This window comes from Octopus sinensis, linkage group LG11 (genome assembly GCF_006345805.1).
Source record: "Octopus sinensis linkage group LG11, ASM634580v1, whole genome shotgun sequence".
Taxonomy (NCBI): Eukaryota; Metazoa; Mollusca; class Cephalopoda; order Octopoda; family Octopodidae; genus Octopus; species Octopus sinensis.
The window spans coordinates 34,557,073-34,578,177 of record NC_043007.1 but is presented as its reverse complement, the minus strand read 5'-3'; the positions used below and the strand labels follow the sequence as shown (position 1 = coordinate 34,578,177).

Here is a 21,105-nt window from a genome sequence, read left to right as displayed (position 1 = left end):
AAAAAGTGGCTTACGACGGGTTTGGTGGTCAGATACGTTGAATGCACACGAAAAATTCGAGGTTTTCTTTTTTTTTTTTTTCGTCTTGTCCTTAGTGACAAACGTTCATTACATCCATTGCGAGTGCACCACCAGTACAAATTCCCACGAACCACTTTCTTAGTTATATTGTACCTAGCTTTACTACACTTTTTTCTTTTTTTTTCTTAAGGATAACACCCGTTTTTTCGAAATAATATGCAGCATCCACCTCTGCTTTCAAAATTACTTGGATACGGCTGTTCTAGGCTTTTGTCCGACTAAAGCCTTGTGAGTGGATTTCGTAGACAGAAACCTGCCGAATGTGTGTGTGTGTGTGTGTGTGTGTGTGTTGGTGTGTTTATGGCTCCCATAACTTAGCGGTTTGGCAAAAGAAGTCGATACAATAAGTACTAGGCTTTAAAAAGTACCGGGGTCAATTCATTCGACTAAAAAGTTCTTCGAGGCGGAGCCCCAGCATGGCCACATTCTAATGACTGAAACAAGTAAAAGAATAAAGAAAAAAAACTAACAGTAAGATGGAAGATAATTAAAAAAATTTTTTTTTTTTTGGTATACTTCCACTTCATTTATATTCAAAAATTTTTTCCTGATATTTTAATTACAAAGTCTTCGATCAGATCCTCATTATGACAACATGAACACTTTGAAATTACATGTTCAATCATGTAAACCACTTCAATTATTGTTTTAGCAAGTTTAAAGTGATTTATTTTATTCTGTAAACCATTTACCATTTTGAATCCAGGTAAAAAAAAGTGTCGCAGGAAAAAAATTCAGAGTAATAGTCATAGGAAAAAAGTCAGGTTTTATCCGGAGGGGTTTTGTCCGAGGGAGTTTGTGCTAGTTGAGGTGGATTTCACCGGATCCCAGAAATTGTGACTTTTTTTCCTGTGACTTTTTTTCCTATGACTTTTTTTCCTGTGACTTTATTTCCTGTGACTTTATTTCCTGTGACTTTATTTCCTGTGACTTTATTTCCTGTGACTTTATTTCCTGTGACTTTATTTCCTATGACTTTATTACTGGTCACCACCATTTCACCGATACTACTTTTCACTACAAATAATATATTCTAGCTGTTAGGTTTTTATTCATTTATTTATCATCACTGTTATTATCAAAGAGTCGAATGGTATCAATTTCTTCTCAGCTTCTGTGTACTAAAATTGAAATTTCTGCTCAAAATTTTTCACTTTCAATGTTTGCATTTTTGATTTTGTCTTCTTTTTTTTTTGTGTGTGTGTGTGTGTTTTTTTTTTTTTTTTTTTTTTTTGCTCTTGCGAAACTGTAGAATTTTTAAGAGATGATAATCTTGTTAGTCCGGTTATAAAGCAGCTTTCCTGTTATCGGAAATATATTAGTGAGATATATGTTTTGTTAGATGCATCATTGGTGACAGAGTAATAGAACTGTGACGAACTGGCTGATTTCGATCTTGGATTGTTGAAATAAATAGCCTAATAAAAAATATATCATAGATCGAGACGATTTTTATCTTTCTCAAACTGGTTTGCGTTTTATTTATTTATTCATTTATTTATTTTTGCAGTTTATTTTGCTTTGTTGTTGAAATTCTATAGCTTTAATGCATATTCAAATGAAATATCGCCATTAAACAGACAGACGCACTAATTTTGTCTAAATGGCATCATATTTTTTCTTCAACAATATTAACAAACAGAAACGACTTTCAGATAACCAAGCTAACGAGGGAGCCTCTACGCAGTCGTTCAACCTGCTGGAAATAGCAACCAAATTTTTAAATGTTCTTTACAACGACGCTTTGGAATAATGTATTTCAAGACATATTATGTTGATATAAGAATAAGATGGTTTCTAACTTCAACCCTTGCGAAGGTCGAATTTGCGGGATCTTTTCGGTTTGAACGGCAGTTTTTAACATAATTTCTAGGTAACTAAACACTTTTAAACTTCGTATACTGGTAGAATGTGTTTATAAAACATACTTTTCTCTTGGCTTTATTGAGAAAATTCTATAGTTTGTAAGATATTTGTTGTTTTTTTTTTCTTCAATTTCTGCAATTTCAACCAATCAATAACGTCTATCGAGGTGAAAACATTCTGTGCCGTATGAATATGTCCCTCGTTTAAGAAACAGATTGGGTTTATTTACATTTCTGAAGAAAAAAAAGGTACCCTTCCCCCCACCCCTAACCCTAAAACAGATTGAAATGCAATAGATCGATACTAGGGTCATAATTATGGGTGACAATTTCATATGACACCACTAGAAAAAACTGCCGTTCAAACCGAAAAGATCCATAATATATTTCAAGACACATTATGTTGAAATAAGAATAGGATGGTTTCTAACTTCGTCTTGCAAAGGTCCAATTTGCGTTTTGTTCTTCTTGAATAGATAAAATATGTACCAGTAAGTACTGGGAGTTCATTTTAATCTATTGCATCTTCTCCTTAAACGTGTCCTCGTTCCAATGTTGGCACAAGACTACTCATTTTTAATGCACATGCGTTAAGGCCGTCTCGAGCGCTACTGGTCATGTGTGATCCAGTACGTGGGCAACTAACTGGTTGGACATCCGACGGGACGAAAAACAAAACCCGTCAAAGGGCGTAGGAACTCCAGAGAGCCAAAGGTCAACCAATAATGTGTGAAGATGTATAGCCTAGTGGCGTGATATCATGGTTTCGATTCCTAGAGCGGCTGTGCGTTGTGTTATTGAGTACTTTATGTTGGTCCGGTCCACTCAGAACAGAGATTCCGTGAGCCATGTTTTTTGTATTTAACGATCGAAAGGATGAACACTACAACCCGTGCTGTGAATCCCGACTAGTTGGGGTTGGTTATTCAACCACATCGACGGTAATGTGGGTTTACTAAATAATCAAGAGTTTATTTAGTAAGCAGTTCAGCGTGGCTCACAGCAGACGAGACGCAAAGTCTGTTTCAAGGAAGACAGCACATATGAAATTGCCTTTTGTTGTGACAATCGCTCACACCAGATTTGCTCTGCATCTATACATATAAAGCTTAATTTTCGAAAAACTCCATTTAACTAAAGGTAAGTACTTTGAGAATTTATAGCTAACACGTCAAAAGAGCGATGCCTGCATATGCTGTTCGATATTTTAATAATCTGGAAATTATATATATAATTATATATATAATATATATATATATATATATAAACCATTACATTAAAAGCATATATATATATATAGATATAGATAGATATATAGATAGATATAAATATATATAGAGAGAGAGGTGCTGAAAAGTTTCTGGCTTTCGATAAGAGAAAATGCAGGATACTCAGCTAATGATTTTATTCAACATATTTCCCTCTCAGATTCACACATTTATTGCAGCGGCCCTTCAGTTTTTCTAAGCCCTGTAAAAGAACTCGGAAGGTTGGGCCTCTTACCAGTTCCTTCACGACACCCTTAAAGCCAGGAACTTTTCAGCATTCCGTCATGTATATACGGATTCTGTATAAAATTGAGCAACGGTGACTAGGGAAATTTTGTCAATAGAATTATGAGCTCTCACCGTATAGTCATTATAGAAAATTGTCTTATATTAGGACATTTAAAGATTGTTGAGATGGCAAAGTAGTTAACACGCGCCGGACAAAATGCTTAGCACCATTTCGTCTGTCTTTGTTCTGAGTTCAAATTCCGCCGAGTTCGACTTTGCCTTTCATTCTTTCGGAGTCGATGAACACTGAGGTCAATGTAACCGACTCAGCTCTCCTCTAAAATTTCAGGAAAAGAAAGGATATTAGGGCATATAAACCTCCGTAACGGAAAAAATGAGGTGTGTGTGTGTATATGCAGATGTTAACCTTAAGCGGTCTTTTGATTCTTTTCCATCCGGTATCTGATGCAGAGCATTTTAACACAAATTTTAGATCTGAACCGTAGTTTCGACATTAGTAACATTAGCCTTGACAAAACTGATTAGCGTCTAAATTCAAATTCTCAGATTAGTTTATAGATAGTGACGCAAATTGCCGAGTCGACGTGACAAATGAACTAGCGTACGAAACGTCGTAACTTTCAGTGTCGGCTCTAATCTCTGTGGAAAATATGTAGAAACTTCTGTCAACCAAATTCACTCAAAAGGTATCGGTCAGACCCAGGTTATAACAAAAGTTACTTGCTCAAGGTGCCGTGCAGTGGTACTGAACCAGAAACCCCGTGGTTGCAAAGCAAGCTTTTTATCCTCGTAGCCATGTCTGTATGTACAATGATTACACCACTTCCATAACAAGTGTTTCGAATTTTGACACGGGGCCAATAATTTTGAGGAAGGGCGCAAGTCGATTACATCGATTCCAGTACACAATTGGTACTTATTTTACTGACCCCGAAAGAATGAATGACAGTCGACCACGACGGAATTTGAACTCACAACGTAAAGACGCGCGAAATGTCGCTAAGCATTCTGCCCCGCGTGCTAACGATTCTGCCAGCTCGCCGCCTTATTTTACTTTCATATTACCTAGTAAGAAATATTGTTTTCTACTAAGGCGGCGAGCTGGTAGAAACGTTAGCACGCCGGGCGAAATGCTTAGTGGTATTTCGTCTGTCATTACGTTCTGAGTTCAAATTCCGCCGAGGTCGACTTTGCCTTTCACCCTTTCGGGGTCGATAAATCAAGCCCCAGTTTCGTACTGGGGTCGATCTAATCTACTGGCTCCCTCCCTAAAAAATTTCGGGCCTTGTGCTTAGAGAAGAAAAGAATCGTTAGCACGCCGGTCCGAATAGTTAGCGGCAATTCGTCTTTATGTTGCGAGTTCAAATTCAGCCCCAATCGACTTTGCTTTTCATCCATTTGGGTATCAATAAGACAAGTAGCACTGGCGTCGGTGTAACCCCTCCGAAATGATTGGCCTTTGCCGAAATTTGAAAACAATAAACAGAAGTGGCTGTGTGGTAAGTAGCTTGTCTACCAACCACACGGTTCCGAGTTCAGTCGCACTGTGTGGCACCTTGGGCAAGTGTCTTCTACTATAGCCTCGGGCCGACCAAAGCCTTGTGAGTGAATTTGGTAGACGGAAACTGAAAGAAACCCGTCGTATATATGTATATATATATATGCGTGTTTGTGTGTCTGTGTTTGTCCCCTAGCATTGCTTGACAACCGATGCTGGTGTGCTTATGTCCCCGTTACATCGCGGTTCGGCAAAAGGATAGAATAAGTACTGGGCTTACAAAAGAATAAGTCCCGGGGTCGAGTTGCTCGATTAAAGGCGGTGATCCAGCATGGCCGCAGTCAAATGACTAAAACAAGTAAAATAGTAATATTTAAAAATCAATTAAACTTTAGTGTGGCCAATATTTACACGCACAACCTACCTCACACTGTGAACAACCAAAGAAAAATACATCACTAATTACGTTACAAGGTCCGGGTAATGATTTCTTACGTCCATGATTAACGATTCTAACGTTTCACTACTCGGTCGTCATTAACGATTCTGCTAGATCACCGCCTCAACATAACTTATGCCATTTTTCTTTTAGTGTTTGGCAGCAGACCAGTAAATTTAGGAAGAGTGTGGCATATCGATTACATCAACTTCTGTACTTGACTGGTGCTTATTTTATCGATTCCGAAAGGATGAAGGTCAAGGTCGATATTTGCGGAATTTACGCTGCTTAATATTTTGTCCGACAAGCTAATGATTCTTATTTTTTTTATTGCCCACAAGGGGCTAAACATAGAGGGGACAGACAAAGGGATTAAGTCGTTTACATCGATTCCAGTGCGTAACTGGTACTTATTTAATCGACCCCGAAAGGATGAAACGCTAAGTCGACATCGGCGGAATTTGAACTCAGAACGTAACGGTAGACGAAATACCTATTTCTATTTCTTTCCAAAAGGGGATAAACACAGAGAGGTCGACCTCGGCGGAATTTGAACTCAGACGAAATACCGCTAATGATTCTGCCAGCACGCCACTTTTATAGTTCTTTCTAAATTTGACACTTGACTAGCAATTTTCTAAGGGATGGGGCATGTCGATTATATCGACCCGGTATGGATTGATACCTATTTTATCGACCCTTGGTGGATGAAAGGCAAAGTCGACCTCAGCGAAATTTGAACTCAGAGCGTAAACAGCCAGACAAAATGCCGTTCAACATTTTGTCCGGCGTGCTAACGTTTCTGCCAGCTCACCGCTTTGACGCTGCCTTAATAATATTATGAATAATTCTCTATACAGTAGGTACAAGGCCAGAAATCTTTGGTTGGGGCTTGTCGGTTACATCGACCCTAGTGCTCAAATGGTACTTATTTTATCCATCCCGAAAGGATGTTAGGCAAAGTCGACCTCTACGAAATTTGATCTCAGAACGTGAAGTTCAAATTCCGCCGCGACCAAGTTCGCCTTTCATCCTTTCTGGGTCGATATAAGTACCAGTTGAACACTGGGGTCGATATAATCGACTGAACCCCTTCCCCAAAATTGCTGGCCTAGTGCCAGAATTTGAAACCAATATATATGTCGGTAATGCCTTGGATTAAAACGATTGTTTTGTCAATACTAATACAGCACTAAAGAGTAGCAACACTTCGGATTCCAATTATTTTATAGAATAAAAAGGAAACAATTTATCCAATTCTTAGTTCGTGTGTCCAAATATTCCCAAAAAATTTTAGTTAAGCAAAATTTATGGAAGCAATGGGGTTTGAACTTAGAGAGTAGGAAATCAGGTTACGATGTAACCCAATCAGATTAATCTCTTGCCAATAAGGTAACGAAGGAGCTTTTAAGCTGTCACAAATAAAGAATAGTAATTATGTTTCCCTAAAATCAAAATCCTATCTTTTTTTTAAAAAAAAAAAGGTGTATTGTATTTAGTTTTAGATAATTTGAATTTTTTTTAAATAAAAAAGGATAGTCACGGCTGGATTGTCTTTCATCACTGTACTACCGATTCAGAACTAACGTAATCTACAACTAATACTTGCTTTTATATTTCATATTATTTACGTAACTAAAGTATAAACAGAAGCCAATATAAATAATAATAATAATAATAAAGAAAATAAATAGATAAAGATAAATTAAAATAATCGAATATTTTACTTTATATTTTAATATTCAAAAGTCGAACATTTAAAGGTTAAACGTATTAAATTTTTTACTTGAACTTTAAATGGTTCTTTAGATGTGAGTTATGAATGACTCAGCAAATTATGTGTGAGTGTTTGTATATATATATACGTGTAAATATATGCATATGCAAACATATACGCGAACACACATATATACATACTTATATGTGTATGTGGGTGCACATATGTATATATAAATACATTTATGTAACACATTGTGTATGTATATGTGTATATATATTTACTATATGTACATATGTGTGTGTGTGTGCTCGCCTCTGTATGTACACACGCATACACATGCGTGCACACACACACACACACACACACAGGATTGGCTATCTGATGAGGTTGGTTTCCAACTACATAGTTCTGGGTTCAGTCCTACAACGTGGGACTTTGGGCAACTGTCTTCTAATATAACCTCGAGCCAACCAAAGCCCTCTGAGTGGATTTGGTAGACGTTGGGATGTGGGGATCTAGGTGTGTGAAAGCGGGTGTAGGATGTTGACGTGGGGTGTGTGGGTGGCGGGGCATCAATGAAGAGAGAAAATGGGTAGGAATGAAGAGAGGAAGTAGGTGTCAGAGGTAGAGAGGAGAGGTGGGAAGGAGCGAAGAGAAGAAGTAGGTGGCAGATGAAGACAGGAGAGGAGTTGAGCCCGTGTGGCGTAAAGGAGCGAAGAGAGAAGATTAATTCTTGTTCACATCGAAGGCAGAAGTCTGGATGGCCCTCGTGTAAAGACAATCGGAACACAGACAGGTGTTTTAGCGAATGACCGGAAATGGTGCGAGACCCGGGCGTCATTGCCAAGTCTAATGTCTCTGAGGGGTTCTGCGAACCGGTCAGCCATTCGGTGTCCCGTTTGACTGATGTACAGAAAAGGGCAGAAAGAGCAGGAGATGCAGTAAATGACGTTGCTAGAAGTGCAGGTAAAGGAGTCGGTGATATGATAGGGACGATAATGGCTACCTGTGAGGATGGTGGTGTTGGAAAGGTAGGGGCAAATGCGCAGCGTGGGCGGGAGCAGAGGCACGGTCCACGGAACGTGATCTCGCAAGGGCTGTGTGGATAGTGGTGGGGGATATCCATGAAGGATTAAGTGGTGAGCCATGAGTTGAGTCTGAGTCTCAAAGTCATGGTTGTCACTGCAGAGCCTGCGCAGACGGAGGAATTGGGAGTAAGGGACGAAGAGCTTGGTGTGGGTAGGGTGGGAGGAGAAGTTGAGTATGATTGTGAGTCGGTGTGTTTGTTGTGGATGGAGGTACATATATATATATATATATATATATATATATATATATATATATATCGCTGATATTAACAAAAATTGTCTATAATTCTTTCTAACTCTTTAGCGACACCAAATTTTAAAATTCAAATTTCGGCGTATAAAATATTTCTGTGAATTCCTACTTACCTGCAAATAAGTATTTGTAAGTGTACGTGTGCCTGTGTAACATTTTGACTCTTTCTCTTCTTCTTCTTTTTTTTTCTGTTTATCTTCCTTTCTCTTTTTTCTCTCTCTTGTTAGTTGTGAATACATATTTTCCACTATTATTATAGCCTGTTATCGTCGACTTCTTCTTCTTCGTCTTCTTCTTCTTCCCACAGTGAGACTGGCAATATAATTTACATTATTTTTATTTATTTATGCTTTTCAAGCCTAGCCAGGCTCATGGGCCCGCTTTCCTGGTTTCTATGGCGTATGTCCCTCCAGCTGGACGGGACGCCAGTCCATCGCAGCATTACTCAAGAAACAGGGAGAAAGAGTGAGAGAAATTTGCGGCGAAAGAGTACAATAGGGGTCACCACCACCCCCTGCCGGAGCCACGTGCAGCTTTAGATGTTTTCGCTCAATAAGCACACACACAACGTCCGGTCTGGGAATCGAAACCGCGATTCCGCTGCCCTAACCACTGGGCCATTGCTCCTCCAATTTACATTATACTTATCGTAATAAACAATATATTGGGCCAAACGGGAATATCACTCCGTCGAAGAACCACTCTTCACAAAGAACAAATCCGCCTCCCACAATAGACAGATACAGGTCAGTGAATACATAGATAGGTGTGCTCGGAACCTTAATCATAATTTTCTAATTTTCCCCTTCTATCAATGTTCACAGAACACTTCAGTACAACAAAGAATGAATAAATAAGCAACTTTCATCAATAAATATCATCCACAACTTAACATGAACACAACATAAAACAGAACACTACTAACCTTACCAATAATGCCACTAACATCCATAAATTCCTTATACCATTCATATTACAGTATTATATCGGCCCTAATTGCACCACGTCCAAAACTACTAACCTCCTTTACGCAATATTTTAACTCAGGGACTAGTAGACCCGACACCGTTTGATAATTGGTACGTATTCAAAGCCAGTGAACAGCAATGACGACACCGGTTTGACTTTGAATCTCTTTAACAATTCCAAATAATGAATTTAACTCCTCTTAATTCTACCTCAGTTTATCTAATTGTATTTATTTATCGCTACTTTTCATAAAAAAAGCCATTATTTTTTTTATATTCAATGTGCATTTTCGCTTTTTCCTTCTTACTTTCCCCATATCTTTTCCATGTGTAGTTTCTATTTTATTTTTGAAACATATTTCTATTATATATATATATATATATATATATATATTCTTTTATTACTTGTTTCAGAGCACCGCCTTTAGTCGGCTTATTCTTGGAAGCCTAGTACTTGTTCTATCGGAATAAGTACTAGGGCAACCGATAGTCTTCCTTTTTTTTAAAAAATAAAACTAGCCTAGACCTGCAAATGTATATCTGCAAATGAATGGTCAACCTTGATCGGCGGATATTCTAGAAAACATACTACGCACTGATTCACTGTTAACGTGTCAAAACGAATTTTCCACTTCGGTGGAAGTGGAGTCTGTTATCAAAGACGGCAGATTTCGTTTAAAACTAAAGATATTTTACAGTAAACACTGATTTATATACCATAAAGATTAACAGATTACGCTTGTTTGAAGATAGTTTTTCTTACGGTTTTTTTCTTTTTTTAGATGTATCAATAATATTTATCGTTTTTTAAAGACTAAAGGAAGATGTGCAGAACTGATATAACCCAAGCTATGATAGCAATTATAGTGAAATATTTCTTGTGAACAGAGATTAATAGTAAAATCTCACTTTTTTACTATCTGGAATGTGAACAAGATGATTTGGCACGTTAATTAAACTTGGACAAATTTACAAAGGAATTGGCAGTCTCTTCAGATATCGACAATGATAACGGTTGATGGGAATATAGCAGAAGAAATATTTATTAAGAATAAAATACAAGAGGAAAAATATTTGCATATGGTGGTGAGAGGAGAAAATTATGGAAAATGTAAGTTTTGAGAAGAGTATTGCCAGACTGCTGTACAAGTAGTATATGAAGCAACTTTTCAAGAAGCAACTTTTTCAGAAATTTGCAGTATTAACTACTTTTGGGGGCTTATTTTAAAAGAATTCCAAGCTACCTTTCTATTTTATTTGTGATATATATGTGGTAAGAAGCTTGTTTCTCAACCACATGACCCTGGGTTCAGTCCCATTGCGTGGCACTTTGGGAAAGTGTCTTCTACTGTAGCCTCGGGCTAATAAAAGCCTTGTGAGTGGATTTGGTAGACGGAAACTGAAAGAAGCTCGTCGCATATATATATATATGTGTGTGTGTGTATGTTTGTGTGTCTGTGTTTGTCCCCCCAACATCGCTTGACAACCGATGCTGTTGTGTTTACGTCCCCCGTAAATCAGCGGTTCGGCAAAAAGAGACCGATAGAATAAGTACTAGGCTTACAAAAGAATAAGTCCTGGGGTCGGTTTGCTCGACTAAAGGCGGTGCTCCAGCATGGCCACAGTCAAATGACTGAAACAAGTAAAAGAGTAAAAGAGTATTGTAGTCCATAAGAGTTTCCATAAGTAAATTGAAAAGAGCAAGTAAAGCAAGATTCCGCTAACTTATACTTTCCATTGATATTTATTTAATTGTTGATTGTTTATTGCTGATTGCATCATACAATAGCTGTCGCAGCATTACTAATTATATTACAAGTTCTGATAAGATCGTTCATGCAATCATTCCATGGGCACGTTAATGTTTTAGAATATTTTCTTCACAAATTCAATATAATATTTCAATATTGCTTAAAACTAATTTCAAACGAAATATTCTGATAGTTATTAGTAATTAGTATATTGTAACTAGGTTCGCGAATGCTAGAGAATAATTTATCCAAGATTGTGATACGTTGAGAAGACAATGATGGTCACATTGTTTAGCAAACGGTTGCTGATAGGAGTACTCTTTGTCTGTGTTAGTATGAGTATGTCAAGGGCTTTATTTTATTTATGCGCATTTTTCAAGCCTAGTCAAGCTCATGGGCCCAGTTTCTCGGTTTCTGTGGCGTATGTACTCCTCCCAGCTGGACGGGACGCCATTCAATCGCAACGTTACTCAAGAAACAAGAAGAAAGAGTGAGAGAAAGTTGGGGCGAAAGAGTACAACAGGGGTCACCACCACCACCACCACCACCTGCTGGAACCTCGTGGAGCTTTAGGTGTTTTCGCTCAATAAACACACACAACTCCCGGCCTGGGAATCGAAACCGCGATCCTCCGACTGCGAGTCCGCTGCCCTAACCACTGCGCCATTGCACCTCCACATGTCAAGGGTTTATTAATAATTATTCTAACGTTAACACTATCATAAATATAGTGAAGTAATCTAATTTTTATTACTGTTATTCTCTTAAGATGACAAGTATGGATTGAGATTATTATTTCTAGCATGTCGAGAGACTATGTAGAGACTTTCCGGTATAATAAAGTGAATAAGATGTTGTAGTTAATAATATTCAGTCACGAAAGAGAAGTTTGAACAAACTAAGTACTTTTGAAATAAATCTCGATCATTCCAATCTTATCACGAGCACGTGATAAGATATACGATAAAACATTTCCAAAAATTCTGGTTAATGGATTTACAATTTTTCAAATTGGGTGTGAGAAATGAAATGCGATAACAAAAAAAGTGTAAACCTTGCAATTTTGAAATACGAACAAACAAAAACCGATTCAACAAAGCATTTTTTATTCAATTAAACATACGAAAATAGCACTGAAATCAACTCGAGTTCTCAACAAACTATCATAGTTGTTTCAATAGCCAAATAACAAGATTAGAACTTCATTCAAGCTGTGTATTCTTGGTGGTCACCTGTTATAGGGGAGACAATCCCTTCTATATTAAATTAAGTTGTGTCAAGTTTCAATGTTTGAATTTTAAATATAAGAGGAAAGAAGATAGTTAGCACATCGGACAAAATTCTTAGCGGCATTTTGTCAGTCATTACCTTTTGAGTTCAAATTCCGCCGAAAGCAACTTTGCCTTTCATCCTTTTGGGTTCTATAAAATAAGTACCAGTAGATGTAATCGATTTACCCCCTTCTTGAAATTGCGTCCCTTAAGTTCAAATTTGAAACCGATATTTCTTTTTCCTACACATTATAAAGCTTCCCGTCGTTGATAGCCATGTATAGTGCCATTTCTTCCTTTTTTGAAATCGACAGTACAGCATAAGCCGAGGCAAATACATTACACTAAATTAAACATTTTACGAAGTTAAACGATTCTTAGAGAATTACAGTTAGCGATATTTGGAGCTACCATGTAAGTATTCATAGCATTAATCATTTCGGAAAACTTATTAATAAAAGGGAATTCTTCAGCATTAATTACATCTAATTTGAAACCACATAGAACAAAATGGATGACACTTATAAAAAAAGGAAACAGAATACTGTTGCTTTTTCTTTACTGAAAGAACAAATTGAAATCTTATTTAATAATCGGTTTTCTTTGCTGTTGGGCGATAATTGTGAAAAGCATCTGCGTGAGTGTATGATAAATATAATAAAATACAGAAGAATATCTTTAGTTATATTCTGTTATAAAAACTACTGCTGGTTGTATCAAGTTGTGAAATTAATAGGCTTTCCTTACAAAGGCACAAAGCCTCAAATTTTGAAAAAGTGAGCAGCTGAATATTACATGTCGGAGTGACAGAGAAATGAGGAAGGTACCAGGTGGTCAGGAGGTAAAAAAATTATAACATCGGTGGCGTTTGGTCTTAGAATATAAATGTATTTTATTGGGTGCTTTGAGGAAGCTACTAATCCTTTTATTCTTTTACTTGTTTCAGTCATTTGACTGCGGCCATGCTGGAGCACCGCCTTTAGTCGAGCAAATCGACCCTAGGACTTATTCTTTGTAAGCCTCGTACTTATTCTATCGGTCTCTTTTGTCGAACCGCTAAGTTATGGGGACGTAAAAACACCAGCATCGGTTGTCAAGCGATGTTGGGAGGGACAAACACACACACACACACATATATATATACATAAACATATATACGACAGGCTTCTTTCAGTTTCCGTCTACCAAATCCACCCACAAGGCTTTGGTCGGCTCGAAGCTATATTAGAAGACACTTGCCCAAGGTGCCACACAGTGGGACTGAACTCGGAACCATGTGGTTCATAAGCAAGCTACTTACCACATAGTCACTCCTGCGCCTATATATTTATAATTCCTTCGTTATAAATTTTTAAGATAGGCACAGAGCTAGAAATTTGTGAAGAGAAGTTGATAGATTAAATCAACTCCAGTACTGGAGTAGTGCTTTATTTTCTCGATCCTTGACGAGTGAAAGCCAAAAAGTGAGCACGACGGGTTTGAACTCAAAGTGTAATGGTTTGGAACGAATAAGTCGAAGCATTTCTACCGACGCATTCATGATTCTGACAAATCCATTGCTTTTCATGTGGGAATTAACATTGGTGTCAGATTTCGGCACAAGTTTGGTGGGTGGGGTAAGTCGATTACATCAACCCCAGAATTCAAGTTGTACTTATTTTATCAACATTGAAAGTATGAAATGCAAAGTCGACCACGATGGAATTTCAACTCAGAACGTAAAGACGGATGGAATGGCACTCAGAATTCTGCTGGTGTGCTAACGATTCTTTTCTATTATAGGTACAAGGCCTCAAATTTGGTGGTGGTGGTGGTGGGAGAATGGAACAGTCGATTATATCGACTCCAGTACACAACTAGTACTTAATTTATCAACTCCGAAAGGATGAAAGGCAAAGTCGACCTCGACTGAATTTGAACTCAGAACGTGAAGACGTGCAATATGCCGCTAAGCATTTTGCCCGGCATGATAGCGATTCTGCCAGCTCACCGCTCTTAATATGAGAATTAATACTAGAAAACAGTTTTGTTATTGCATCATATGGAAATTCAAGCCTTTGGGGCTTTAATAATTCTCTGTATACGTTAATGAGATTTGCAGAACCCAATCTTGATTCTCACAAAATGTTTTTACCATTTTTTTTCTATTCAGTATACATCAATGTTGCTGAAGAATTACCTTCTAAGACCTAATATCGGCTAAGAGAAGCTTACAACTAGTTTTACAGTTCTGCACTGTATGGAAATATACAAATTAATGAACGCTGGCGAGGAACCATTGAAAATGATTTCGCTTCCAGCCACAAGATTGTTAGTGAGAAATAAACTGTAAAAAGAATTCTTCGCCAGTGGGGTACATTAAAATTACATTGGCAAATGGAATCTTCTAGTTGCGACAAGTATTATGCAGGGGAATTGCATACAATGTACTTAGATACAACTAACGAACTTTACTTAATATTTATAAGACTTGTGTTGAGAGAAAATGAAAATATAATTTACTATTCCAAGAAGAAATGGTGAATCACTGTAGTAAATTAGATGAACTACGTAGTTTTATATTGTGAATGCCTGCAAGAATTTTGCATCTTAAATTAGTGAATCTTGAAACAAATTCAGACACTAAATCATAGTATCTCCTACGTGAAAAAAATTCACTTTGAATGCAAATTCCCTTAAATTTCATCCAAAGTTCCCTAGAAAAAAATGTCACACAAAAACACATCTAATCTTTTGAGATAGATGTGCAAACAGCTCTTGAATCGTGTTACTAGACATAGTGGTTTCAGATTTTGGTACAAGGCCAGAAATTTCAGGGTAAGAGGTAAGTCGATTATATCGACCCCAGTATTCGACTGGTACTTGTTTTATCGATCCTCAAAGGAGTATTTAAACTCGGCAGTAGTTAAACCAAAAACGTAAAAGACGGACGAAATGACACTAAGCATTTCTTCCGGCATACTGACGATTCTGTCAGCTCGCCGTCTTTGTGTAACGACAAATATTAAAATCATTCTAACGATTATGAAAATATCGTTGTGTGTTTTCTTCAAACATACAGTGCCGCCTCGACTGGCTTCCGTGCAGGTGGCACGTAAAATGCACCAATCCGACCGTGGCCGATGCCAGCCTCGCCTGGCACCAGTGCAGGTGGCACGTAAAAAGCACCCACTACACTCACGGAGTGGTTGGCGTTAGGAAGGGCATCCAGCTGTAGAAACATTGCCTGATAAGACCGGAGCCTGGTGCAGCCTTCTGGCTTCCCAGATCCCCGGTCGAACCGTCCAACCCATGCTAACATGGAGAACGGACGTTAAACGATGGTGATGATGATGATGAGGATGATGATACTCACCAATCTTTTGCTGTTCTCCTTTTTAGCTTCCGCTGATCAATCTAAAATTGAAGTGGTAGTGAGCTAATGGCACAAATTGGTCACTTTCAGCCAGATGTTATTATTGACTAAATTTTAGTGTAAAGCAGCATTATCTAAAAATTCAGTTGCTGAATCTGAAATGCCAGATTAGTCAAATTATGCATTCACTGTTGACAACCAGTAAGCGAATGATTATTTTCGAGGCTAACCGGCACTGAAAAAAAACCCCAAAAAAACTAAGCTAAGAAATACGACAGCATTGGATCTAGTTTCGTCTAATGAAAATACAAAATATTTTCGGCTTTGATTAAAAGTCTCCGAGAAAGACAAGTTGAAACACGACTCAGGCTTCTACAAAATCAAGAGAGAAGTTATGGAATTCTGGATGTTTTAGAAATTAATTTTAAACGCAAGAAACTTATTGAATATTATTGGATTAACAAATAATTAGAACCGACAGAGAGACAGTGCACACACACACACACACGCACACACACACACGCACACACACACACACACACACAAATTCAGTCGAGGTCGACTTTGCCTTTCATCCTTTCGGGGTCGATAAATACAGTGCTGAACTGTAAAACTAGTTGTAAGCTTTTCTTAGCCGATATTAGGACTTAGAATTCTTCAGCAACATTGATGTATACTGAATAGAAAAAATGGTAAAAACATTTTGTGAGAATCGAGATTGGGTTCTGTAAATCTCATTAACGTGTACAGAAAATTATTAAAGCCCCCAAGGCTTGACTTTCCATATGATGCAATTACAAAACTGTTTTTTAGTATTAATTCTCGTATTAATTCTCGTATTAAGAGCAGTGAGCTGGCAGAATCGCTATCACGCCGGGCAAAATGCTTAGCGGCATATTGTACGTCTTCACGTTCTGTGCTTTTCATCCTTTCGGGGTCGACTTGGCTTTTCATCCTTTCGGGGTCGACTTTGCTTTTCATCCTTTCGGGGTCGTCTTGGCTTTTCATCCTTTCGGGGTCGATAAATTAAGTACTAGTTGTGTACTGGAGTCGATATAATCGACTGGCCCATTCTCCCCACAACCACCACCACCAGATCGAGCAACTGTGTATATGTGTGTATGTGCGTGTGTGTGTGTGTAATAGTAGGGAATATAATTCCAAACTTACAGGGGAAAAATTCAGTTTAGCAATTCTAGGTTATTTCTCTTAATTATGCACACACACACATATATATAGAAACATATACATATATATATGTATTTATATGCACACACATATGCATACACACGCACCCACATACAACACACATATATATGAATATATGTTCGTGTGTATGAGTGTGTGTGCGTGTGTATGTGAGTGTGCGTGAGTGTACGGAAAGCGAGAAGGAAAGATTGAAATGAGAAAGAGAGTGAATCGGCGATGTGAATTGGATGAATGCGACAGCGGGAGCAATAGAGATTGAAAGAAGGAAACGGAAGAAGAACAGGAAGAAGCAGAGAAAGAACAAAGGAGTGAAAAGATGTATGGAAGAGCAAACAGCTTGAGAAAGATATTAAACATGGAAGAGAGCACATAAAAGGGCGTGAGAAGATGGAGTGTCTATGGAAGCGCACACGCGTTTAAGACAGAGAGAGAGAGAGAGAGAGAGAATGACAGACATACAGAGAAACAATGGGTGGTAAAAGAATCAGAAAAGGTGCTTAAGACAGGAAGAACGTGTAAGATATTTAGAAATAAGGCGGCGAGCTGGCAGAATCGTTAGCACGCCGGGTGAAATGCTTATCGGTATTTCGTCAACCGCTACGTTCTGAGTTCAAATTCCACCGAGGTCGACTTTGCCTTTCATCCTTTCGGGGTCGATTAAATAAGTACCAGTTACGTACTGGGGTCGATATAATCGACTTAATTTGTTTGTCTGTCATTGTTTTTCCTCTCTGTGTTTAGCCCCTTGTGGGTAGTAAAGAAAGAGATATTTAGAAATCCGAAATGCTCGAAGTAAAGAGGATGTTTGAAATTACATTCATTTGATTTATAACGTGTATACAATGGTTAAAATAGAGGAGACAGACAGACAGACATGAAGCAGAGAGGGAATGTCATTAAAGTGGTTGCGAATGACGAAAGGGCTTTCACAAACCTAGCTGATTGATCGACTAAATGAAATGTTTGATCATCAATAACGGTAAAGGGAATATTATCTATTTTGGAGTTGTTTGGATCGATCTTGTATACTTGTCACTCTCCTTTTTTTATTATTAGCTAATAAAAAAGACGTTTTTTTTTCTTTATTAGTTAATTTCTTAAACACTCTCTTACTTTATTTTCTCCAACTCCTTTATTCCTCAGACTCAGCTGAGTAACAAAAAGAGGATAAAATGCGAGTTAGTGAGAGAAAAAGGCAGTGCGGGAGAATTAAGAAAAGTGAAAGAAAGGAGAAAGAACGTAAGCCAAGTTACTTACTAGCAATGTTTTCAATTCAAGTGAATTTGCGCATATAATTTTTTTGTTTTTTTGTATTTGGAATTATTTTTACATCCTTAATAAATTAACACAACAGCATGTCACATTTTTGGAAAATGAAATAGTACTATATATATATGTCGTCATTATTCAATATCAATTTCTTTCCTTATTTTGTTAAGATACACTAAAGCTTTATGTATATTAGTATTGTAAACATCCGTTGGCATTAGTGATTTTCGTGGTGCACGGATCCCACCCCATTTTTTTTTTTTTTTTTTGCTCTCTCTATATTTGAGATATCGAAAATTATTGCTTTGTTATTTACTGATAATTTCAAAGGATTTTATTGTATAAAGAGAGTAAAAGAAAAGGATCCTACATACTATTAGGATGTAAAATCTTGTCAAAACACCCGATGCATTCTTTCAAACTAATTCTCGCTACATAAATCCTCGCAAATCACTTCAGTCCACTGAGTTACAGCTTCACTGTAACTTACAGGTTTTACCAGTGACGGGGTCGCTGGCAGTTCAGCGAAAAGTTTTGACACAAACTAATGAGTGATTATATGAAGAGAACAATTTCTGTGCTTTTGAATGGCTAAAATGATTCCTGCACGGTGTAATTCCTTTAACTTCATTGCACGGTCATTGGACAATTCGCTTGTCAGACATGTACAACTCCGATATACATAATACGTGCATATATATATATATATATAAATGAAAAGAAAATGGAGATATACAATTGTCAATTCAAAAATTAAAATTTATTAACATATTATATTATATTTTTATAATAATATAATATAATAAATAATAAATATCAAATACAAATTACATACAATTGTTTCGATTCTTACCCATAATAACATAAAAATCCATTCTTTGTGGGTAACAATCTCTTCAATGTAATGTTTAATATATAAAGATTTACAGATCCAAGAAAAGACTGAATTTAAATATATTTATGTTTACTAGCGTGAATGTAAAATAAATTCAGTAATCTTGGTAATTAAATCTTTCATATACTCCTTCCTGGGTGGTACAGGTATGTCTTTTAATGAAACGTCAATTGAACCAGTAGTTCGCATGCGTAATAAAAGTCATAAGACAACATATTTTCATATAAAAGAGTGTATAAAGATATATACTCAAAGCGAAGACCCATGGCAGGACTTCTTACATGCTAAAAGGAAAGTTAAATCCAACTACGAAAAAATAATTCTAAAGGCACGCCGATAAAGCATTAGAATGAAAGGAATTATTATTTTTAGTTAATCTCACACTTGCTCATTTTGGTTAAACCCATATTTGCTCATTAATAGGAAAACTCGAGTATGGGATTAACTAAAAATAATAATTCCTTTCATTCTGGTGCTTTATCGGCACGCCTTTAGAATTATCTTCTTGTGATTGCGTTTAACTCCCGTTTCAGCATGTAAGAAGTCCTGAAATGGGTCTTCTCTTTGAGTATATATCTTTATACACTCTTATATATGAAAATATGTTGTCTTGTGATTTTTATTATGCATGCAAACCACTGGTAATAAATTCAAGTTTTTTTTACCCCTATGCTTTACACAGAAAAACATTCTAATTCTGAGGCTTATATAGTAAGCAGTTTTAAAAATTAATTATTTGCTGTTAGCTATATGAATGCGCTTGCGCACTTGATTTGAATCCCTAATGTTATAAGGGTGTAGCTCGCATGTGTTTATATATATATTTATTTACTGCCCACAAGGGGCTAAACATAGAAGGGACAAACAAGGACAAAGGAATTACAATGACCCCAGTTGCAAAACTGGTACTTTATTTATCGACCCCGAAAGGATGAAAGGCAAAGTCGACCTCGGCGGAATTTGAACTCAGAACATAACGTCAGACGAAATACCGCGAAACATTTCGCCCAGCGCGCTAACGTTTCTGCCAGCTCGCCGCCTTGTATGTGTTTGTTTTATATATATATATATATATATATATATATATATATATATATATATATATATATAAATTGTGTGTGTATGTTTGCATGAATGTATTTATGTACATATATGCGTGTGTGTGTGGTGTGTGTGTGTATGTACGTATGCATGTATGTATTATGTATGCATTAAACTATCAAAAGCATCGCACTGATTCCCGTTTTCTGTTTGTTTTATTTGACAAATTTAAGGATTACGAACTTACAACCCACATACTACCTCTCGCCCCCCCCCCCAAAAAAAAATATCACAAAAACACCATTTAAAAATTAATAAGCAGCAGAAAAGGAAAGAGCTAAATAAATGCAACAAAAAAACAGAAAAGACTTAACCTAAAACTAATGATGATTTCTAAATGTATGTTTTAATGAGGCTTTCCGATTGGTTGATATATTTTTAACAGCATCATGAATAATTTCTGCGCAAAACAGTCATATTTTTTTTCCTGTATGTAACTGTGAACCTTCGTCTGGTTGCTTGTGCTACTGATAACGACGATGATGATGATGATGGTGGTGGTGATGAAGGTGATGATACTGATAATGAAGATGACGCTGAGGATGATGGTAGTGATGGTGGTGTGGTGGTAGTGGTGGTGATGACAATGGTGATGATAATGATAAGGATGATGGTGATGATGAGGATGGTGATGATGATGAGGAGGAGCAGGAGGAGGAAGAGGAAGAGGAAGATGACAATGTTGATGATGGTGATGACGATGATGATGATGAAGAAAAGAGGAGGTGGACGGATGGATGGGATAACAGTGGAAGGCCAAGAAATCTCCACTATACTAACATTTCAAGCATGCATTGCTGTAAAATACCCTCTCCAGGAACGATA

At 37.2% G+C, this 21,105-nt stretch overlaps 1 protein-coding gene across 1 annotated transcript in view; it reads left to right on the top strand.

The window, feature by feature from the left end:
• Positions 1–18,205, top strand: part of LOC118765378 — a 63,638-nt gene extending 45,433 nt beyond the window's left edge. Inside the window, exon 2 of the mRNA XM_036507339.1 lies at positions 18,159–18,205. Within this exon, the coding sequence (XP_036363232.1) occupies positions 18,159–18,168 (10 nt within the window). The 3' untranslated portion in view covers positions 18,169–18,205. The remainder of the gene's footprint in view (positions 1–18,158) is intronic.
• The last annotated feature ends 2,900 nt before the right edge of the window (positions 18,206–21,105 follow it).